The sequence below is a fragment of the Lutra lutra genome, chromosome 3 (assembly GCF_902655055.1).
Source record: "Lutra lutra chromosome 3, mLutLut1.2, whole genome shotgun sequence".
Classification (NCBI taxonomy): Eukaryota; Metazoa; Chordata; class Mammalia; order Carnivora; family Mustelidae; genus Lutra; species Lutra lutra.
Window position 1 is genome coordinate 90,949,078 of NC_062280.1, and position 25,413 is coordinate 90,974,490.

Consider the following 25,413-nt stretch of genomic DNA (forward strand, 5'->3'; position numbering starts at 1 on the left):
TTTCTTTTATTAATATATTGTATCACATTGATTGGTTTGTGGATGTTGAACCAACCTTGCAGCCCAGGAATAAATCCCACTTGGTCGGGGTGAATAATCCTTTTAATGTACTTTTGTATCCTCTTGGCTAGTATTTTGGTGAGAATTTTTGCATCTGTGTTTATCAAGGATATTGGTCTGTATTTCTCCTTTTCTGTGTGGTCTTTGTCTGGTTTTGGGATCAAGGTAATGCTGGCCTCATAAAATGAGTTTGGAAGTTTTCCTTCCATTTCTACTTTTTGGAACAGTTTCAAGAGAACAGGTATTAATTCTTCTTTTAATGTTTAGTAGAATTCCCCTGTGAAACCATCTGACCCTGGGCTCTTGTTTCTTAGGAGATTTTTGATGACTGCTTCAATCTCTTTACTGGTTATGGGTCTATTCAGGTTTTCTGTGTCTTCCTGGTTCAGTTTATATGTCTCTAGAAATGCATCCATTTCTTCCAGATTGTCAAATCTGTTGACATAGTTGCTCATAATTTGTTCTTATAATTGCTTCTATTTCTTTGGTGTTGGCTGTAATCTGTCCTCTTTCATTCATGATTTTATTAATTTGGGTCCTTTCTCTTTTCTTTTTGATAAGTCTGGCCAGGGGTTTATCAATCTTATTAATTCTTTCAAAGAACCAACTCCTAGTTTCGTTGATTTATTCTACTTTTTTTTTTTTCTTTTGGTCTCTATTTCATTGATTTCTGTTCTGATCTTTATTATCTCTCTTCTCTTGCTGGGTTTAGGCTTTCTTTGCTGTTCTTTCTCCAGCTCCTTTAGATGTGGGGTTAGGTTTTGTACTTATGGCTGTTCCTGTTTCTTGAGAAAGGCTTGTATTGCTATATATTTTTCTCTCAGGACTGCCTTTGCTGTCTCCCTCAGATTTTGAACCATTGTGTTTTCATTACGATTTGTTTCCATGAATTTTTTTTTCAATTCTTCTTTAATTTCCTGGTTGACTCATTCCTTCTTCAGTACAATGCTCTTTAGCCTCCATGTATTTGGGTTCTTTCCAACTTTCCTCTTGTGATTGAGTCTAGCTTCAGAGGATTGTGGTCTGAAAATATTAGGGAATGGTCCTAATATTTTGGTACCAGTTGAGACATGATTTGTGACCCAGGATGTGATCTTTTCTGGAGAATGTTCCATGTGCCCTAGAGAAGAATGTATATTCTGTTGCTTTTTGATGGAATTTTTCTGAATATGTCTGTGATGTCCATCTGGTCTAGTATGTCATTTAAGGCCTTTATTTCCTTGTTGATCTTTTGCTTGGATGATCTGTCCATTTCAGTGATGGAGTGTTCAAGTCCCCTTTATTATTGTATTATTGTTGATGTGTTTCTTTGATTTTGTTTTTAATTGGCTAATATACTTGGCTGCTCCCATTTTAGGGGCATAGATATTTAAAATTGTTAGATCTTTTTGTTGGACAGACCCTCTGAGTATGATATAGTGTCTTTCCTCATCTCTTATTATAGTCTTTGTCTTAAAATCTAATTTATATGATATAAGGATTGCCACCCCAGCATTGTTTTGATGTCCTTTAGCATGGTAAATTGTTCTCCACCCCCTCAATTTAAATCTGGAGGTGTCTTTGGATCTAAAATGAGTTTCTTATAGACAGCATATTGGGTCTTGTTTTTTTTTTATCCATTCTGATACCCTTCTGTGGTTTTAATTAGTATTTTTTTCTTTTTGGGGGGCATTTAGCCCATTTACATTTAGGGTAACTATTGAGATATATGAATTTAGTGCCATTGTATTGCCTGTAAGGTGACTGTTACTGTATATTTTCTCTGTTCATTTCTGGTCTACTACTTTTAGGCTCTCTCTTTGCTTAGAGCACCCCTTTCAATATTTCCTGTAGGGCTGGTTTGGTGTTTACATATTTGTTTAGTTTTTCTTTGTCCTGGAAGCTTTTTATCTCTCCTTCTCTTTTCAATGATAGCCTAGCTGGATATAGTATTCTTGGATGCATGTTTTTCTCATTTAGTGCTCTGAATATATTATGCCAGTTCTTTCTGGCCTGCCAGGTCTCTGTGGATAAGTCTGCTGCCAATCTGATATTTTTAACATTTTACACTACAGACTTCTTATCCTGGGCTGCTTTCAGGATTTTCTCTTTGTCACTAAGACTTGTAAGTTTTACTATTAGATGACAGGGTGTGGACCTATTCTTATTTATTTTGAGGGGGATTCTCTGTGCCTCCTGGATTTTCATGCTTGTTCCCTTTGCCGTATTAGGGAAATTCTCTACAATAGTTCACTCCAATATACCTTTTGCCCCTGTCTCTTTCTTCTTCTTCTGGAATCCCAATTATTCTAATATTATTTCATCTTATGGTATCACTTATCTCTCTAATTCTCCCCTCGTGGTCCAGTAGTTGTTCTTCCCTCTTTTGCTCACCTTTATTCTCTGTCATTTGGTTTTCTATATCACTATCTCTCTCTTTTGCCTCATTCATCCTATCAGTAAGACCCTCCATTTTTTTTTTATTGTAACTCATTAATAGCTTTTTATGATTTCAGCTTGGTTAGATTTTAGTTCTTTTATTTAGGGGTCTTATTTCTCCAGACAGCATTTCCCTAATATCTTCCATGTCTTTTTCGAATGCAGCCAGCACCTTGAGAATTGTCATTCTGAGCTCTGGATCTGACATATTACCAATGTCCATATTGATTAGGTCCCTAGCTGTTGGTACTGCCTCTTGTACTGTTTTTTTTTTGTTGTTGTTTTGTTTTGTTTTGTTTTTTGTTTTTTGGTTTTTTGGGTGAGTTTTTCCGCCTTGTCTTTTTATCCAGATAAGAATATATGAACGAGAGAATAAGACACTTAAAGGAAGGCAAAGACCCCAGATGAATGTACACTATTCAAATCAGAAGAGACTCCCAAATTGGGGGGAGAAAAGAACAGGGGTAAAAATAAGTTTTAAAAAAATTAAAAAATTAAAAAATATATGTATATAAATTAGTCTGGTGAATAGAACAGAGCCACCCACTTGACTTTGGGTGGTATTTTGGTCTCTTAGAAGAAACTACCTACCAAAATTTTAAAGAAATAAAAAACTAACACATATAGAAAAATATGGGTAAACACGATGAAGGGATAGAATATGACTGTAAAGATGAAAATTTTAAAAAATTCTAAAAAAGGAATTGATAAGTTGGTTGGAAAAAGAAAGAAAAAGAAAGTGGACATAATTTGGTCAGGCTGGAAACTAGAAAAAAGCCCTGTGCTAGATTTAGGGTATATTTTGATCTATTAGGAGAAATTGTATCCCATAAATTTTTGGAAGGAAAAACCCTATATGAATACAAAAAATAAAGTTAAATACAATGAAAGATAAAATATGACTATAATAATGAGGGTTTAAAAATATATTTTTTGGAAAGGTATTGTTAAGATAATCTAGTTAAAAATTGTTAAAAGAGGAAAGAGGAAAAGTTAAAAAAATTAGAATAAGAAAAAATAAAATTAAAAAATTAATTAACTTTGCAAGACTAAAGGATCATGGTGAGAAAGACATAAAATTCCATGCTTTGCTTTCCTCTCCTCTGGGTTTCTGCTGTTCTCCTTGATCAGTGAGATTGTTCTTGGCTGGATGTTTTTGCTGATCTTCTGGGGGAGGGACCTGTTGTTGTGATTCTCAAATGTCTTTGCCCGAGGCAGAATTGCACTGCCCTTGCCAGGGCTGGGCTAAGTAATCTGCTGGTGATCGCTCTTGGGAGCTTTTGTTACCTGAATGCTTTCTGTAGAGCTCTGGAGGATGGGAATGAAAATGGCAAATTTCCAATCTCTGGCCCAGAGGAGCCAAGAGCTCAGGACCCCACTCCTCAGTGCACGCTTGGAGAAAAGCATTCAGTCACTCCTGTATCCCTGGTCTCCAGTTGTGCTCCTAGCTCACCTGGCCTGTGACTGAGCACTTCTGTCTCTGGCACACAGCCCTGTTTGGAGTCTCCAAACCCAGCAGATTCCTGCTGCTCTGCTTTTCCGGCAGATGAAGGTGAATCTCCCCAGATCTGCCACTTGTGAGGTCCCTGCTCAAAGAGCAGTGGTCTGACTGTGCCACGGATCAGTTTAAGATAACCCCAAGCTAAGAGCTCATTCCTTGGCTCCGTCTCTGTAGTCAGCTTCCCCACTCTGATACCTGTGAGCTCTGCTACACTCAGACACCCCTGATCCTTCTGTGACCCTGTGGGACCTGAGACTACACTCTCCCAGTGAGGGCTCCACCCCTGCTTAGTCTCTGGAGTGATGTCCCTCAGTGCAGCAGACTTCTAAAAGTTCTGATTTTACTGGTCCCTCCTACCTGTAGTCTATCTTCCCCTAACTTTGGCTTCACTTCTCTGCACGTCCTATCTTTTAGGAAGTGATTGATTTTCTGTTTCTAGAATTGCTGCTCTTCTTCTCTTCAATCTCCTGTTGGGTTTGTAGGTGTTCAGAGTGGTTTGATAACTATCTAGCTGAACTCCTGTGACCTGATGTCATCTCAGTCTGCTACTCCTCCACCATCTTGACTCCCTAGTCACACATTTTTAATGTAATCTTTAGAGTTACCTAGTATTATTTTTAAAGAAAAGTATTTGTCATTTTTATTCATCACAGGAAATTTATAAATTAATTCAGGCAGAAGTTAGTTCTTTGGGACATTATTTTTTTCTTTTTTTTTTTTCTATCTAACAATATTACATGCCTTTCCATTTATTGAAGTCTTTATTTCTCTCATTGGTGTTTTAAAATTTATTTGTATAATCTTTGTATATTTCTTAATAATTTCATTCCCAGATTTCTTATCCTTTTTCATTGTTGTTGCTAGTGTGTATTTGTTCTTTCTTTGTTTTGTTTTGTTCTGTTTCCATTTTGTCTTCTTGGTTGGTGGTTGTTTGTGGGAAGGTAGCGATTTTTGTCTAAAAATCTGCAATTAATCCCTTTTCCACCCCTTGCCTCTGGCATCCACTGTTCTGTTTTCTGTCTCTGTTGTTTTGCCTTTTCCAAAATGTCATAGCAATGGAATCATATCATCTATAGACTTTTTTTTTTTTTAAGATTTTAATTATTTGTTAGAGAGAGAAAGAGAGAGAAGTGGGCAGAGGGAGAGGCAGGGTCCTTGCTGAGCAAGGAGCCAGATACAAGACTGGAATCATAATCTGAGCTGAAGGCATATGCTTAACCAACTTAGCCACCCAGGCATCCCACCTCTATAGAGTTTTGAACCTGGCTCCTTTCCCTTAATGTATTACATGCCTATTTGTTTCTTCATTCAGATTCTCATCAGTCTTTAGGGTGCTGATGGGCCCAGAGAAGTTTTTGAGACCAAGCTATTATTCCCATCCTCTTTTTCCAAAAAATAATTATGGGATTTTCCCTTTAGTTATGCTACTTCCTTTGAGATTATGCTCTGCCAGGATTTTTTTTTTGTTTTGTTTTAAATAGCTGCAGCTACAGGCATCCTCTTTCAGAAACTGTCCATATTTTGAAGACATTCATCAGTGCATCCTCTAACACTGTGGTGTTTTTTTAACAGATGTCTTCCAATGTTAGCGGAAGTGGAACTTGGCATTTCTTTTCCTTCTTTCTTTCTTTTTTCTTTAAATCATTTCCTTTTTCTGGTGTGATTTTCTAAGGAAAGGCAGCACATTATTGCTTTGCAATTTTGAAACTCTATGTCCCTTAGTAGCTATTAAATCTAAATTTATTTAGCAAGTAGCTGCTGCACTTTTAATTTACTGCTTAACTAAGGGCAAACTATAAGCCAAAGGATGGGGAAGCTCTTCAGAACTGAAATGTCACCAGCTTTGGCACATGCTAAGAAATATTCAACTCCTTTTTGGTATATTATCATTCCAGCCTTTTCTCTTATGCAATATCTCTTTTGCTTATTCCTTTGGGAAATCTTTGAAATTTAAGACTTATAATAATAATTAAATATTTATTGAGATATTAAGAATCCACACTTTTAATTATCAATTATCCTGTTAACTCAGTATGTTACATATTTTATAAATAAAAAAAGTATTGAGGATCAGAAAGTCTCAAATGTACACAGCCAATTAGTAGAAGGGTTCTGTTTTAATTCCTCATTTTGTGACTTCAAATCTATTACTTTTTGACTACCTCACAGTTACCTCCATATTTATATTCGCTGTGATGATTTTGAGATTATTAAACAAATGTATCTGCATTATTTAATTGGATTCTGGTAACAGCAATTTAAGTTAAATTTAAAGGAGGTTATCATTAACTCCATTTTACACATGAAGACCTTTTCTAAAAAAAATAACAAAATTTTCAAAGGCAAGCAGTTGTTTCATAGAGCTGATTTGCACAAGGCATCCTAATCCTAATACCTAATAATTAGGTATTCTCCCTTTTAAATAACTGTACACCCAATAGAACCGTTTTCTATACTTCAAAAACACTAAATTCTGGATTTAAAATTTTATGAGTATTTGTTCTATTGGGAGCTGTTTGGCACTAGTTGTTTAATACATGTTTGGTATTTTATATCAGTTAGCTACTGTCACAGTAATGTTGTGCAGTAGAAACCATAATACTGTGCAATAAATTACCACAAGACCTGTAATATCACAATAATATACATAATTATTGTTCACAAGATCTCAGGCCTTCAGATTAGTCCTTGCGGCCTTGGTTGGACTTACTTATACTATGCTTTCAGCTTCAGGTAAATTAGGTGGCTCTACTGATCATTGCCGAGCTCTGTCCCATAGTAGCTATAAGCTGGTTGCTTAAGATGGAATCAGTTTCACATCTGTTCATTCAAAACACATTTACTTAATGTTCTAGGCAGAACTCACTGAAGTAGATTCATGCTCAGTTGGTGGAGGTTGGGGCAGACCAGTAATTTCCCTACATCAATAGCAGGCAGCCTAGGTTAGCACTGTTCTAAATCTAAGACTTGGTATGAATTGTGTTCTTCCTGGTGCTTGATACTAGACCCATCATAATGGACTAAGCAAACAAATCCCTGTTTTTGTTTGTTTGTTTGTTTGTTTGTTTAAGATTTTATTTATTTATTTGACAGAGAGATCACAAGTAGGCAGAGAGGCAGGCAGAGAGAGAGAGAGAGAGAAGCAGGCTCTCTGCTGAGCAGAGAGCCTGATGCGGGGCTCGATCCCAAGACCCTGAGACCATGACCTGAGCCGAAGGCAGAGGCTTAAGCCACTGAGGCACCCAGGTGCCCCAAAATCTCTGTTTTAATAAAGCATATAAACCAGTGATGAAGGTAGATGTCAAACAAATAAATAGTGATTTTAAAATATACTTCAGGGGCTCCTTCGGCTCAGGTTATGATCCCAGGGTCCTGGGATCGAACCCCACATTGGTCTCTCTGCTCAGCATGGAGCCTGCTTCCTCCTCTCTCTCTACCTACTTGTGATCTCTGTCTGACAAATAAATAAATATATATATTAAATATATATAATTATATATATATAAACATATACTTATATATTTTTATATATTTTTATATATATTTATATATATATTTATAATTTTTTATATATTTATATATATTTATATAATTTTTTTATATATTTATATACTTATATATTTTATATATATAAATAAATATATAAATTATATATTTATATATATAATATATAAATATATACTTATATTATATAAATATAAATATATACTTATATATATATATATAAGTATATATATATATATACTTCAAAGAGAATAAATAGGTTTTGGAGATGCCCAATAGTAATTAGCACATTTCCAAACTGATAATGTAATTTTAGTAAATGTCAGACTGTGGAGAAAGTCATCATCTACCCTCTTATGGGGAGTGCACTCTAACTCTAAGACCGTAACTCTCTTCAAAGAAATCCTCTTTTATTGGATCTCTTTCCTTTATGGAGCTATAGGCTTGTGATGGGTTAAGAGTAGCAGAAAGCATTTTAGTCAGCTCTTAGCTATTCCTATGTTGATGTTTCCATGGTTTAGATTGTCAGCTGAAGCTCCACAAAGATAGAAAACCCCCATTTTGTCTTGGAATTCCAATAATTCTTGTGTTCTTTAATCAGAATCAAATGTAGAAAGATCCAAGGAATAAAAACATATTTATACCTTATTTTAATGAATATATATAAGCCTAAAATTTTCAAGTTTCTTATAAATGTTGGATTAAAAGAAATTGCTCCTGGAATAACAAAGAATTATATAATAAATTATGCTTGTAAATAATTGGACTTGACCTCAAAGTGTTTTATCCTACTTATGAAAGCATATAAATATTTTTATAAGCCTATTAAAATACATTTATTTTCAGATCCCTTTGAAGCATTCATCATCTTTTCTATTCGTCATGAGATCAGAAAAATTGATCTTCATAAAAGAGACTATAGTCTACTTGTTCCTGGATTGAGAAACACAATAGCACTTGATTTTCACTTCAATCAAAGTTTGCTTTATTGGACAGATGTTGTAGAAGACAGGATATACCGGGGCAAGCTTTCTGAAAGTGGAGGTAATTTTTAAATGAAAATTTTAGAAAAATATGCTGTCATGAGATGGGATTTAGATCAATCTTTGCACTTTCATTCTTTGCCTTCTCCCTCATATATGTAAAACCAGGGATGTCAAGTTTATGTGTGAAAATATATTGAGGGAGGGGAATGAATGATGGGAGCCTGTGCTAGGCATACAATTTTCTTTTTTTTTTTTTTTTTTTAAAGATTTTATTTATTTGTCAGAGAGAGAGGAGAGCGAGCGAGCATAGGCAGACAGAATGGCAGGCAGAGGCAGAGGGAGAAGCAGGCTCCCTGCCAAGCAAGGAGCCCGATGTGGGACTCGATCCCAGGACGCTGGGATCATGACCTGAGCCGAAGGCAGCCGCTTAACCAACTGAGCCACCCAGGTGTCCCTAGGCATACAATTTTCAAATTGTGAGCTTTTCCATGGACATTTGGTAAAGAAAAATACTTATAAGAAATAACTACTGCCTGCCACATACTAGTAGACATAATGTTTGCGAGTTAAAATATTTTATTTTGTAAGCAAAATTTCATCATATAATGAATTGTCCCAAAGACCACTAATATGAACTAAATGTTTTTATCATAGTTTGACTTAACTCTTGTCTAATGACACTTCTTAAGTAGCAAGGCTCTGAGATAAATATATGTAATAATCATTTTGGAAATGTTGGCTCTGTGTAGCATTCCAAAGTCCATGTGTTTCTATAAAAATCTGAATTTCTCCTTAAGTCACATTTGCAATTTTGGAAAAATGATAATAAATATGTGATTCACCTGTGAATTTGTGTCTGTGGCATATTGTAAGAGACTGGTTTCAAGTGATGGATTTAGATCCTTGGGCTTAGATGATTAAGGGCTAAAAAAAAAGTCTGTTAAAATGTCTAACAAAAACACTGACAATGTCGTAAACTATTAAGTGTTATCCTATTAGAAAAAATATTTTAATTACAAAAGAAATTAAAAAGTGGATAAATAGATCATTAGTGGACATTACCAAATTGTTTATTTTAATTTAGACCAAACTAATGCCTTCCTCTCTTATTTGTAATCATGTTATATAGTGTAAGTCCTATGGCCCAGGAAGGGGCAGGGAGTGAGATTTGGATCTTATCTTTATTAAGGGTAAGTGCAGTAAAGTCATCTTATTTATCATGCTTCAGAAAAGGGTGGCTACTGACTAGCTATAATGCATGTTGCCCCAGAGGGGCATTTTCTCTTTATTCTACCCCTGAAGATCAATGTTGATACTAAATTGCACTAATTTTAACTAGCACATCATTCTTATTCCCCAAATCCTGTGTTCTATTTCAAAAGTCAGAAACAAGAAATATAATTTTTTTGAAATCTAAACACTATTGTTTAGCCTTAAAGTTATTCAAAAATTCTATTGCACTGTCACTGAAAGGGCTTAAGAAATTAAAGATTTTTGGTAGGAAAGATCAGTAATTCTAAATTCGGAGTCTTAGTTTCCATCATGCCAGGTAACACGTTTGCACTTTATCTTTGAAACTCAATATAATACTTCAAAACTCTGTGCTGCTTTTAAGGAGGCCTTGTGTGTGTGTGCGCGCATAACACATTCATCGAATGGGTACAAGTATTGGTTTTCTTTTCTTTTCTTTCTTTTCTTTTCTTTTTTTTTTTTTTTTTTGTAGGGGTCAGTGCGATAGAAGTGGTTGTGGAGCATGGCTTGGCTACCCCAGAAGGACTGACCGTTGACTGGATAGCAGGCAATATATACTGGATAGACAGCAATCTGGACCAAATTGAAGTCGCCAAACTTGATGGCTCCTTAAGAACTACACTAATCGCTGGAGCCATGGAACACCCCAGGGCCATTGCTTTGGACCCAAGATATGGGTAAAGAAGTTTGCCTTTTACAAATTCGCTTTGGCATAAAAAAATAATCTTTTAAATGAATACTGAGTTCAATTATCTCGTAAATTATGAGTCAGATTGCTTATTTTGTGCATGTTGTATATATTATGTATATTTATGTATATTTACATATGTATATGTATAATTGTGTATATTTATGTCTAATGTATGTCTACATCTATTTATATTATATATAACATATATATATAAAATCAGTTCAAGTTTATTAGCATGAATTTGGTTATAAGATTGCTTACATAGGTATCTTTAGAGGATAGAAATATCTTTTTTCTAAATATGGGCATTAAGCCCTATTGAAAGCTATTGCAACTCAATTTTGAAGCAGTAATTTAATGAATTTCTCTGTGACGTGTCAAAGAGATGCTATAATTGTTTCTAATGGTTCCAAACCACAGGACCAGTCTCTGGTACAAATAGTCATAGATGTTAATTGCACCACCTCTTACGTATTTTATAAGTACTTGGAGTCAGTTTAAAAGAAAATTAGTATAAGGTTGAAGGAGTCCAGTGATGAGACACTGACTTTTGGGGTGTTGGAAAGACAAGGCACATGATTCTTGAAAACAAGGTCAAATGTTGAGTAACTCAGCTAATTGGCCCTGGTGTTCCCTTGTGTGTTCCTCTGTGAAAGAGCAGAAGAGAGACAAGAAAACCCTGGAAAACAAGGGCTCCAATTTCTATTCACTCAGTTATTCTCTGGAGAATCCACTTAACTCTATTATCTTCCTTTAAATTTCAGTTTTTTCTTTCATAAATCAGGGATGATACCTTTATCATTTGGTTGTTTTTGAGGAGATGGTAAATATGTGGAAGATCCTTGGTAATTATTTTACAAACCCAAAACCATTGTCAAGGTTAAAGGTTAGCAGATCAGAATTTTTTTAATTCATTTTTATTTCGATTGATTTATTTTTTTGTCTCTGTACCTTCAAGTAATACAAAGTCCAGGGAACACCAATGAGGAAGGAGAATCAGCCAGGAGGTAGTTTAATGAAATGCAGAAGAGAGAAAAGGGAGCCTGTGCTTAAGTCACCTTCCTGACCACAATTTCTGGCTGGTGCTCTGGTTTATGCCGAAGTATAGAAATCAATGGTTTAGGAAGTCTGTTCTTTTCTTCAATTCATACACAAAAATTAAAGGACCAAAGCAGCTTGCCTAGAACAGGGCTCCAAATAGGCAACTCTTATGTTTGCTTAACTTCTACAGTGTTTTGAATTTATTTATTACTTGTCCAAACTTAAAATATTAAGGCATTTTGTATACAGTCCTGGATTTCTGGCTGCTTTTGAAAAAAAACAGAGATCTGGCAGCAAGGAGCAAAGCAGTAGCTGTATCTTTTACCTTAGAGAGTGGTTCTCTTATTTATACAGTCTACATTTTGCCCATTTTATTCATTAATTCCTATAATAACAGTTCACTGGGAAGAGATATATTATGTTTAGTGAAAAATTCATTTTTTAAAACAGACTATTCCTGAGATTACAGCTAACTTCCTGATTCTGACCCTTTACTTCCCATAAAATTTCATTACCAACAGGGGTTTTACCCTCAATGTAACAACTACCGGTGTGAAATTTTCACCTAGTAGACCTAAGTGGTACCAGTACCTTATACACAGGGGAAACTTTCTGTAGAAGGGAAAGTGATACTTTGGAGAGAGTTGTGGTTTTAGCTTATACACCAATATGGTAGAAAAGCTATGAGTGCTCTCAAATTACAGATGGCACACAGAGAGTAAAACAAGATACAACAAAAAGGACAAAATCGGCATATGGAAAGCTTTGAAAATGTCTGACCAAACAAAGCATTAGGTCTGGGAGTTGAAACTTTATTTTCTACAGCTTTGAACTGACAATGCTTAGGATAAAATTATTTATCTCAATTAGTTTGCAGAGGATCCTACCTGAGAGGAGAAAAAAAAAAATAGAGACACAACACATCACCGACAAATACTATTAAGTGAAAATATCAGATAGTATTCCAGTGACATAAGATCTTCAGAAGTAATATACCCTCTAAGAGTTGAAAGTTAGTGTAGAATGCCAGCCTCTGAGTAGGAAAACATGACAATGCTTCTGAGAAAGTCGATGCCTTCTTTTACTAATTGCTACTATGAAATTGTACAGCTAATTAAAATAATTACAATGGTAGTAATTTTTTTTAATAAAATGAGTGAAAAAATATACACAAAAATCCTTTTTGGTATAAGTAATCAAAGCTCAGAAGGTAGTATTAATTCATACAACTCTGGGAAGAAATTGAAAGGTTGATAAGTTTGGGTGTCATGATAATAATAGGATTTTTATTGCTAAAAATTATTCTATAGTGGATTGATACAATTAAGATATGAAGTTCACATAAACACCTCTAAAGCCCAGCTGTAGCAATTAAATTTAAAAATGCAATGCAAATATGAAAATATTTTCAGGTTTGGGATATTTTAGTAAAAAGTCCATAAATATTTTTAAATTTTAATCATTTAATTAATTATTTTATTTATTAATTTATTAATATTAATTATTATTAAATTAATATTAAATTTTATTAATTTAATTATTTTGATTATTTTTAATCATTGGACCTTACATAAGGTAGGCTGAGAGCATAGTAAAAATACATATAAGCATGCAAACACACACACATACAGTGAACTGCAAAGCAAAGCACAAGAAAAGAAACACTGAAAAATAATTTAATTTGATTTAAACTCCACTTAGGGGTTTCTCGGTTGAGTGACTGCTTTTGGAGTCCTGGAGTCCTCTTGATCGAGTTCTGTGTCGGGCTCCCTGGTCAGTCTGCTTCTCCCTCTTACTCTCCCCCTTCTCGTGCTCTTTCTCACTCTGTCTCTCAAATAAATAAATACTTAAAAACAAACTAAAAAACTCCACTTACTGCCTTCGTGTTATCTATTCAAATAGAAACATAAAATTTCTCCCTATTTCTATTAGCAATAATCGCGCCTCGGATAAACCTCATTGGCTACGATACTGCCACTGCGCAAAGCTTATTTTCTCCCTATTTCTTAAAAAAATCAAGAAATATATAAAAAAGGTGTGAATCAAAATTGAAAGGAGTTCCAAAGAAACTTAAACTTCTTTTAAAAAATAGGTATTTTGAGGTAAGTCTACTGAATAATTTTTTTAGAATTATGGTTTCTGTAAATACTATTACTTTCCTACCACATCATAAGCTCTCTAATGGTAAACAAAGTCTAATAGCAAGACATGGTCCCATGTCTGTGAAATCATCCCCCACTCCTAGTATATAAAATTGTGCTGAATATGTTTGTTAAATAAATTAATACAAGCATATTCATAGACTTTTTGTTAACATGTAACTTACAAAACTCAAGGATAAACCTGAAAGGGAGAAGCATAGAGTAAAAGATAGCTAATGGGTAGATACTATAAACTTTGTTTCCAATAACAAGTGAATGAACAAGTTTGCAAACAGCGGCTTCCCTTCCTCAGCATAGCTGAGGAAAAGGAAAAAGAACAATAACAAAAAAAAATGAGCGATAACATTAGACCAAGAAGACAGGCTTACATCATGTGAATTTCCTTCAGCTCTGAGGTTCCTTTGTGACCTTTTTTTACAGATGCCAAGAAACAAATATTTTTAATCAACTGCTTTGCTTCCCAGGCAGAAAATCCACAGGTCTTCATTTTACATTATAAAACATATTTGCCATCATGCCACATCCCTTTATTATTCTGGGTTTTGACCCAATGTCCAAAGTGACAAGTTATTCCAAGATGGTAAATGGAAGTCTTGGGGAGGAGCCATTTTTCTCTCATTCCTTTTTAAGGGAATATAGTTATTACTAAGGTGACTTGAATGAGTCCATGAATCTCCCCTGAACCTCAAGCTTAGTATTAGGGAGTAAGAAGTACCAGGGAGTTCCAAATTTACAGGACATTTGCTTCGGGTCTTGAAATGTCTTTGCCTTTGTACTTGTGCAGCTGCATGGTGTCCTCCTGCTCCACTATGTGTTTAGATTTTATCTGACAGAATAACTGGGCTCTGCAATAGCAATTGCAATTTGTGAAAGCAGATATAGTAGTTGTGAAGATTAGTGAAACATCAAAATAAAATTTTAATTGTATCTGGGAATGTTCCTAAATGAAACTAATAAAGATGTTGTTGCTTTTAGAAGACCTAAAGACTGTAGATAAGTATCCTTGTTTTTTGCCAAGATCATTTATTTTCACCTTCCACAGCTTGACCTGATAGATCATAATGGCCCTTTCATGCCTGTAATGATACAAGTTGTTCATGGTCCATTGACCCAATTTAATCCTGATACACACTAACTCATGAATGCAGGAACTGTAGAATCACTAGACTGTAGTCTCTTTTTTAAAAGCAATTGTGGCTGAATATTTCCATACATCCTATAAGAAGAGATATTCAGTCTTTGTGTATTTCAAGAAATAATTCAATCATTGAAATGCTAATACACTTTAACCATAAAAAGAAAGTAATAAGGGGGAAATGATTCCTTTAAAATACCACACTATAAAGTATATAAAAGAGTGCCTAGAATTTTATGAAACAATGATCCTTGAAATCAACTTTTTAAATTGATTGTAAACTGACTTATGGTGAAGTTAAGAACATTTTTAGGAGAACTAATTCTAGAACATGTTCTTTTATAAAAAGTATTGGAAACTTCCCCACTTGAATTGATGAAAGATTAGGACCATTGTGAGCATTACAGAAGAGCTTAATGCTGCTATGTTTAGTGAAGAAATGAAGGAATCACTTTAGAATGTCTCAAATTATCCCAAGCTATGCTTTTATGGTCCAGTGGAAACACATACTTGAGAGTTTACAGTGCCTACTCTGGTAAATCTATAATATAGAGTGCAGAATTGTAGAGTTACTGGTGTGTGTGTTGGAATTTCCACAACCACATAAGGCAGAACTAGGTAGAAAGTTAGAAGAGAGACACTAGTTTTCCACTTATTCAGGCAAAAGACAATATTCAGAAGTCTTTGGGTCATCAATCCAGAGTGTGAATTACAGCCTTGCCTAGATCTCATGGTGGTTTATCCATAGATATTCAGACTAGCTATCATTCTCAAATTCATTGTTTGTTTTCAGTGATTATTTTTCCTAATCATTTTTAAGCTTGCAAATATCTCTACTCTACCTTGTCTGTCAAGATACCACATCAGTTTGATTGATGCTGTATTGGTCTTGTTTCTCATTTTAAATCTTAGTTTTAAAATCCTAAGTGTTAAGGGAAACTGACCACAATCTGCTGTCTCTGAAAAGATGCATGCATCCAAAATTAAATTTGAAGTGAGACACATAATACATCTCATTCATTGTTTTAAAGACATTCAACTACTTAACTGAATAGCCTACTACCTTTATATTAAATCTTTGTTCCGTTTTCCCTTTATGGCAACATATTGTATATTAGGTAATTTATAAGTAATATGTGTATTGTATATACATGATAGTTTTTTTCTCATATTAATCTTTAAAAATTAGTCTTTTTAGAAAAATGATATCTAGCTATAAAATTTTATAAATATCCTCTGGTATTTTTAATATTCTTAAAAATTATCTATTTTACTAATTTTGAGTTATTTGCAGTTTTAAACTTTTATTATAGAAATTTTTAAATACACAGAATAGAATGAATTACATAACAAACTTCTTCATATTCATTACCAAGCTTCAACAGTTATCAATACATTATCCCTGATACATTACTTTGTTTTATCCTTTCTCAGAAGTTTACTTAATTTATTCAAATATTGGTGATTAAAGAATGAATAATTTGGATATTATTTTTGTAGATATGATCCCATAGCAGGACCAGGAAACTCCTCTATTGCTGCATGAAACTAAAACTTCCTTTTTTTTTTTTTACATAAAACTCAGATTTTGAGAGACATTCTTTGAGATAAACCCAATCTTACAACTTCCTCCTCTGAATTCCTTTTCTTGTGGCTTTGACTTATAAAACATTCTACTTTCACATACATGTTGCTGTGACATTTAAACATTGACAATAGTATTAATTCTCTTTCTGTCTCTCCATTTCTTTAAAAATTTGGAAATACTTAGAAATTTAGCATTTAAAAAATCAGTTCTATGACTATGTGTGGGTGGCATGCTCGTGGAAGCACAAGTCTTTTCTGTGACCTAGTCATCCTTTGTGCTAGATTGTTTACATCCAGGACCTCACTAAATGCTCCTGATAAGTGTGTACAGTTAGAGATTTTACTTACAGATGAGAAAATGGAGTCTGAGATTAAATATTCTGGAGAAAGTGACAGATACCAGTCTTGATCCCAAGTTAGTTTGACATAGAAACATATTGGCATAATTATTTAGTAATATTTTGAGGCTGCCCAGTGCTTCAGAGCTGACTATGAGCTGCCACTCTTATCAAGGACATCTACATCTTCCTTCTCTCTTCACTGTAGTCCTTTTTTTTTTTTTTAAGATTTTACTTATTTACTTGACAGACAGAGATCACCAGTAGGCACAGAGGCAGGCAGAGAGAAAGGAAGGGAAGCAGGCTCTCCGCTGAGCAGAGAGCCCGATGCAGGGCTCCATCCCAGGACCCTAGGATCATGACCTGAGCTGAAGGCAGAGGCTTTAACCTACTGAGCCACCCAGGCGCCCCTCGCCATAGTCTTTTAATGCACATACTTACTAAATTTATTACATAATGTATTGAATTGTGTTTTATTCATTTCATATTTCAAATTCCTCTGTCCTAAAGACTATATACTTCTCAAAAATTCAAGTCATGGTAAATACTTAGTTACATCGCTCCATATCTCCTTACATAAACATAATATAGATAATATTTAAAAAAAGAAAAAGATAGCTTGAATTGTATTTTGAATTTTGTTCCAGAGGATTATTTTATTTTCCAAGGTAATCTACCACGTTCATATACTTAAGGATCATTCAAAATACAGAAGAATGAAAAATAGCTAAATGATATATAATTATAGTGAAAAACAAAGGTATTTTTACCAATAACTTTACCATTTCTCACCAAAATGTTGTCAGAGCTGATAATGGGAAAATTTACTGGACTGTCACTACCTCTCCAATCCTGTGAGTTCTCCCTTCCCAAATCACCATGCTACTCATTGGGTTCTTCTATGAAAATAGAAAAGGCAACTACAATTTATTGATTAGCAAACATGGCCTTATCATCTGCCAGATGTTTACCCTTTCCTATTTTATTTAGTGACATGACATTAAAGAATTTGATGTTAAAAGCATCAGAGCAGAAGTTAGGCTGCCCAATTTTCCATCTCCCTCTGCCAATTGTTAGCTGTGTAGCCCAAGTAATTTAACTTCTCTAAGTTTGTTCTCCCTCTCTAAAACATAGATAACTTTAACCATAGCCTCATGATTGATTAAATGAGATAATCTATAAAGCTGAAAATAGTATTAGGGCTAAAAATACTATTTAACATACAGTAAGCACTTAAAATATGGAGAATAATTATGATTGTGGAGTTATTGTGTAACTGTATTAAATATACCATAGAAACATGCATCAGCAGTTTAAACCACTGTCAATTGAACATAAAACATCCATTGCCCAATAGGCTTAAAAATCAAATGCAGGACACGAGGCACTTAATGCCCATTGTAACTAACTGTTTGTACACCATGAATTTGTAGAGTCTCAAATAGTATTTGGTTTAAAAAAGATGATCTTTAACATATGAAAATGGTGTTTTAACAATCTCATGTTTGTATATATGAAAGTATAATGATTTCCTCTGTTTTCCCTCTATATCTTTTGTCATATGATCTATTTCATTGCTATGAATCTAAATATCATCTCTGTACTGATGATTTCCAAATTCATGTGTCCAGCCCTGCCTTCTTCTCTGAACTTCACCCTGGCATACCGCACAGCTTCCTGAACACTTCCTTTTGGATATCTTGAAATCTTAAGATTAAAAAAAAAATTCAAAGCAAACTTTTGATTGCTCTTCACACTCGACCACAGTTAATTCCCAGGTCTTAGAATCTGTTCCTCTTTCATTTTCTCCATTTTATTTATGGATTCCCGGCAAACCCTCTTCCTTGCACTTACTCTGACTTTACTGAAACAAGAAACAAAGTCACCTATGATTTATTCTCCACTTCATTTCCCTATAGTCAGTGATCAGATAGTCCTGGCAATTCCACCTCCAAATATACCTTGAATCCTTTCACCTTTCTTCCCTTCCACTACCATACTCCAAACCACTGTCATCCTTGGCTGTTCCTTTAAAATGACCACCTGGTATACTCTTGCCTCACTATCATCTACTTATGTATGATACCATGTTTCACCCCTGCTTAAATATGCTTCCTATTCTCTTGGAATAAAATCCCAAATAATTGCCTTAGACTACAAAGCCCATTAGGTAGCACTCTTCAAATCCATCCTCTTCCTTTTACCTCCTTACTCACTACATTGGTCTTATTTCTATTCCTCAAATCATCCACTTTTTTCCCCCTATTAAGGCTTTCATATCTGCTGTTTATTTTGCTCATCATGCTCTTTATACTGTTCTACTTAAACTTTAGATTCAATGTAAATACAGCCTCGTCAAAGTCCTTTTTTTCTCTGATCACCTTCTCTAAGTGGATCACTTACCTACTATTTTCTCCCGTAATGAAAATTTCCTTCAGCATATTTTAGAAGCTGGAATCATATATTCCTGTGTTTATTTAGTCTGTCTTCTCCACTGGACTCTAAGCACCAAGTGGGTAGATAATACATCTGTTTCTTTTGAGACTGTTTACCTGCCAGTGTCTAGCATATAGTAGCACTCAGTAAGCCTTTGTGAACTCAATGGCTGAAACAATAGCATTATTTATTTTTCTTCAGAATTCTTTTCTGGACAGATTGGGATGCCAATTTTCCTCGCATTGAATCTGCCTCCATGAGTGGAGCTGGAAGAAAAACCATCTACAAAGACATGAAAACTGGAGCTTGGCCTAATGGACTAACTGTGGACCACTTTGAAAAAAGGATAGTTTGGACAGATGCCAGGTGATCTTTTTCCTCTGTATTTTCTGTTACCTTTCTCAGATAGTATTTGTAAACTCAAGACATACCCTAACATGCAAGTATCGTGTATGCACACTTCGAAATTGGTGGTGATTTTTTTGTTTTGTTTTCATTATGATGGTGGTGATTTTTGTTTGTTTTTGTTATGATAGGCTTTTTTCTTCTTTCTACAAGTCAGATACAGACCCGTGAAGTATTTTTAATAAAATATTCTCTCTGGCATTTATCTAGGTAGTATGATAACACCACTGGACTATTTGAATAAGTTCCGATAAAATTAATGTATTTACATTTCTGTAGGTCAGATGCTATTTATTCAGCCCTCTATGATGGGACAGCCATGATAGAAATCATTCGAGGTCATGAATATCTTTCCCATCCCTTTGCTGTGTCTTTATATGGGAGTGAGGTCTACTGGACGGACTGGAGGACCAACACACTGTCAAAAGCCAATAAGTGGACAGGGCAGAATGTCAGCGTGATTCAGAAGACAAGTGCACAGCCATTTGACCTTCAGATATACCACCCCAGCCGTCAGCCCCAGGGTAAGTGCTTACCCTAACCCCAGGGTAAGGGTAGTGAATTAACCACCCAGATAGTATTTTCACTTTAATCATATAATATTTGAACTGTAAAATATCTTTTATGCATTAAGTTATTAATATTTTTATGTATATCATGTTGTAGAAGAGGTTCCAGTCTTTATTTTAATTAATACAAATTTTTTTTCTTTCCTTTTCATTTCTTTCACATAGCAATAAAGAAATCTTAGAAATTAAGCGTTTTATACAAAGTCCCGCATTTTAAGTCACTGCTTGTATCAATAAAGGATACTGTGGGAAGTTGTAGAAGGTCTTCAGTTTTAGAATCTATCATCTGATTATGATCAGAAGATTAAATGAGAACACCAAGAACACATTGATATTTCCCCTAAATGATCCCTGTGAGCTATTTTGGGAGGAGAAAGAATGGTGTATAAAAAAAAAATGGAGCATCTCCTTGAGCTTTTCTATTTTAAGAGAATTGAGATCACATGAGACTATGTGCCACCTCTCCCTATGTATTCAACATTTTGTTTCAATAGTAATCTCCATCCTGTCTTTGTGATTTCATTTCTTCTATCAATCCTTGCCTGACATTCTTACACTTCTTTTCCTTTTTTATTCTTATATTTCTTTTTCCTTATTGTTTTTATTTTTTCCTGGATAGTATGGCTATTTGGTGTAGCATCAGCTCATCCCTTTTTACCTCTTGGTGGAGACTTCCCCTTTACAATGTGTACCATAACCTATGAGAATCTCATTCCAATGTAAATAATGCTTCCTTATTATTAGCATGTTTTTACTTGAGACATCTGATGCTCAGATGACAACTATTCCCCAGAGGTTATATTTTCTCCTTTTCTCTCTCTTTCAGTGTAGAGTAGACAGATCTTCCACTCCCAGAAATGCACTGGTCTTATGGACCACACTTCAAGCCTTATTTTAAATTTGTGTTATATTCTTTACACCTAGATGTGACTAAAAATGCTCACCTCTGTGGTCTATAAATTCCACTTTTATCCTTTTTCTTTCTTCAATATTTGACCTTCATTCTCTATTGATACTATTACTTCTACCAAAATTTCCTCATCTGTAAAATATTCTGTGCCTTCTCTTTGACAGAGTCTGATTGAATCTAGTTTCCTTCCTAGATACTTTCAATTTCTGTTTCAATTTTCTTACATAAGAGATCCTTCTTTGTCATGTGGGAGTTTCTATACACCATGTACTATGTGAGCAATCATGTTAATCCTTTTCTGTCACCTATAATTTGTTTGCTCTTTTCATCTTACAAATCTGTCCAACATGAAGACATTAAGGGGGAGAAAATATAGCTTAGTCACTTTCGTGCTTAATAGGCATTCAGTAAATATATTGGATTTAACTAAATTGAAATAATTCAGGAAATCATGATTCTGACCAGCAATAGGCCACCAGTACAATAAGAAAAAGATCCTCTTTTCTAAAACTTTTCTTCAGCATGAGAGAGTATCTAGTCATAAACACTATATGTTGATGACAAACATAGGATTGGTTTAATTTTTATAAATGCAAAAATATGTACTTATATATTTTTGTGCCTATGCTGGTACTTTTTATGTAATTTTTATATTTAGAGTAATTTAAATGAATTGGGCCATGAAATATGGCCTGGGTTTATGTATTACAACATTTGCCTCCTCAAAATAAGATCAATATATTTGTTTTCTAACTGTCTGATTTGTCCACATGGACATGAACCCTAGCAAAGTGACAGAATAGAAATGAAAATGATACTTTCAAGTTCTTCTCACATTTTCACATATATAGAAAGGAAGCAAGACAGTCAATATACAGTAGACCCCTCTTCCGTGCTTTCACTCTCTACGGTCAACCATGGTCCAGAAACAGAAGATCCTTCTTCTGAACTATCATTAGAAGGTCAATAGTAGCCTAACACTATGTTACAATGCCTATGTCATTCACCTCACTTCATCTCATCACATAGACATTTTATCATCTCACATCATCACAAGTGCCAGGGTGAGAATAATATGATAAGATATTTTGAGACAAAGAGATACCACATTTACATAAATGTTATAAATTTATAAAAATATAAATTATAAGTGTTATAAATAAATGTTATAAATAAGTATAGTATTGCAGTTGCTCTTTTTTGTTATTAATTATTGTTGTTAATCTATTACTGTGCTTAACTGATAAATTTGACTTTATCATAGACATGTATCATAGATACGTATGCATAGGAAAACAGATGATATATATAGAGTTTGGTAATATCCCTGGTTCTAGGCATCTACTTCAGATATCTCCTCCCCAAATAATGGGAGATTCCTGTAATTCATTTTTTAGTGGGGAGATTTTCTGGACATCTTTACTTAACTTGAAAGATGATTTATATGAGACTCCTACCATCTGCATAAAATAGGGAGGTTTTTACTGTATGGATCTGATTTAACAAAGAGGATTCAGGGCAGATATTCTAGTCTTTATATACCTTTAGATAATGTTACCTGTGGTGAGACCTTGCTATTTCCTAAATGAAATTCAGTCAGTTTCCGATTTTGATAATGATCGCAGAACATTCTACTTTTCCCCCATTTTAAGGATCACTGAGCATATAACAATCATTATCCATCCTGTTTATCTGCTTCAGTGAAGTAACACTTCCACTGCCAGGGGGAAAAAATGTCTAAAAAGATGCAGGAATATATTGACTATTTTATTACCAAGGTAGAATTGTAGTAAAAATGTTGACAAAGGTTCAGCGTTAACACAAGTAAAATAATCATAGCCCCCTGTGTTCTGGTGAATAATAATGCAAAGTTCATGAAGAAATAATTTTAAAAATACATGTCATTCAGTGCTGTAAAATTAAAATATGTATTTAAAAATAAATAAATAAAGGTTAGAAATAATTCCTTGAAATTACCTAATCCTCCAAGTAGGAAATTAATGAATGCTTTAACACCAGTTATCATACATTCACCTTGTGCATAAATTTCCAGGTTGATTTTTGAACAGTTACGCAAAACTTTAAAAAAAAAATGTATTTTAGATCTTTTGGTTCCTCATGTTATTGTTACATGGAATTAACAAGAAACAAATCAAAGCTTAGACATATGCAATATAAAGGAGCAGTTGTGAATATTTTAAATCTATTTTTTTTTTTTCAGGGTATGAGGGAGCTGGGCTTAGAGTTAATGGCATGGCCTTGGGAGCTCATCCACTTGGGTTCAAACCCCTATGATTTACTAGTTGTATAATTTGGGGCAAGTTACTTAACTTCCTTAGGGCTTGGTTTAACCATCTGAAAACTAGAGAAAATTATAGGGTCTATATCAAAGGATCTAGTAAAAGAGTTTAACAGTCATTTAATACAAATATTTTAAACATGTGTAAATACATGAAAAGTTCTTGGAAGTGTCTCACATATAATCAGTGCTCTGTATTTACATGCTCAAGTAAATCAAATTTTAAAGAGTTATACTTATTGGGGTTCCTGGTAGTTCAGTCAGTTAAGTGTCTGACTCTTGATTTCAGCTCAGGTCATGATATAGGGGTCGTGAGATAAAGTCCAGGCTGGGCTCTGTGCTAGCGAGGAGTCTGATATTTCCTTTCTCCTTCCTCCTCTGTTCCTCCCCTATTCTCTGAGTCTGTCTCTCTCTCAAATAAATAAATAAATAAATCTTAGAAAAATAGTAATAGCTGTTGAAATCATACCATTTTCCTAACCTTTTGTTGAAATTTAGGTTTCATTACTTTTTTGGGGTCCTTTTTGAATACATATTGTCTCATATTTCAATTATTCATATTAGGGTTAACATTATACTTTTCTATATCATAGCAATTTTTTAAAAGAAAAATGCCATTAAAAATGTGAATCACAGCTCTAAAGAAGAGCAATATGGTTGATCTTTCAACAGAATTCAGATGTAGTCAGGTGACTAGACTATCAAACCTACTTTCAAAGGTATGTCCTTTTTCCCAGCTCCCAGAGCAAAAAAACATCCTGACATTTTTTTTCTTGTAGTTTTCAACAGAGATGTTGAATATCACAATAATAAATAAAGTTATCATTGTTTATGAACTACTATGTGCCATTTAATTGTCACTTTTCTCCCCTAGTCATTAGAACCACCTAACAAGAAAGTTGTTTTCATTTCCTATGAGGAAACTGAAGCTCTGGGAAATGAATGAAGTAAGCTGGCTCAGAGAAATATATACTTCATCAAAGGCAAACCCAGGTTCTCAGTTATCATGACCAACCTCCCAGTCCATGATTCATTGTTTTCTAAATTAAGAAAACTTTCTTTTTTTAAGTACGCTTCACACCCAGCATGGAACCCAATGTGGGACTTGAACTCACAACCCCGACACCAAGAGCCGGGCTGAGACCAAGAGTCTGACACTTAACTGAGTAAGCCAGCCAGGTGCCCCAAGAAAGCTTTGCATCTCTTTAAATTTAATGTCACATTTCATTTTTAAAAATTTTGTATCTTTTAAATTTTATATCTTTTTTGTATCTAAATTTTATATCTAAATATTTGTAAATAATTTGTAAACAATATTTTTGTAAATAATTTTTTTGTATCTAAATTTTGTATCTTTTAAATTTTGTATCTTTTAAATTTTGTATCTAATTCTAAAACACTTAGCATTCTCCCCTGCTATCATTGATGCCTTATAAATCTCTTCTTAGTAACTACATATTTTCATAGCACATGTGACTATCAATATATCCTCAACTGTTCATCTATTACTGGACAATTTGATTTTAGTTCATTTCTATCCTATCATCAATAATTTTAATGCATGTTTCTATGCACAAATATTTATCTGTATTTAATAACCTTGGATTTTGTTGTTATTGTTGTTAGAAAGTCATATGATCTTATTTGCCAGAAACACATAGATGAACATAAGCCCTCCTGAGAAGGAAAGTATCACTAAACCCTAATGAAAATTAAGTTATAGTCTTTCTTGTATGGTCTTATTATCGATTTATTTATTTAAAAAAGTCTACTCTCTTGGCCACTTTCAAATAAGCAATACAGTGTTAATAACTAAAATCATCCATACTGTACATACATTTCCATAGTTTGTTTATTTTATAACTAGAAGTTTGTGCCTTTTGACCCCTAAATCCATTTCAACCAAACCCCACCTCTTCCCTCTAGCAACCAGACATTTGTTCTCTGTATCTATAACTTCAGTATTTTGTTGTTGTTGTTTTGTTTTGTTTTGTTTTGAAGATTCCACATATAAGTGAGATCATACAGCATTGTATTTCTTAGTTTAACTTATTTCTCTTAGTGTAATGCCCTCAATGCCCATACAAGTTGTTGCAAATGACAAGATTTCCTTCCTTTTT

At 34.1% G+C, this 25,413-nt stretch overlaps 1 protein-coding gene and 1 non-coding gene across 2 annotated transcripts in view; one reads left to right on the forward strand and one right to left on the reverse strand.

Moving 5' to 3' along the window:
* Positions 1 to 25,413, forward strand: part of LRP1B (LDL receptor related protein 1B) — a 1,982,574-nt gene that overhangs the window by 1,298,677 nt on the left and 658,484 nt on the right. The window contains 4 exon segments of the mRNA XM_047722477.1: positions 8,330 to 8,527; positions 10,193 to 10,397; positions 19,312 to 19,476; positions 19,795 to 20,039. Coding sequence (XP_047578433.1) covers positions 8,330 to 8,527; positions 10,193 to 10,397; positions 19,312 to 19,476; positions 19,795 to 20,039 — 813 coding nt within the window.
* Positions 13,297 to 13,441, reverse strand: LOC125096518 (U4 spliceosomal RNA). Its single transcript, XR_007126216.1, has one exon. It is a non-coding gene; the product is annotated as a U4 spliceosomal RNA (small nuclear RNA).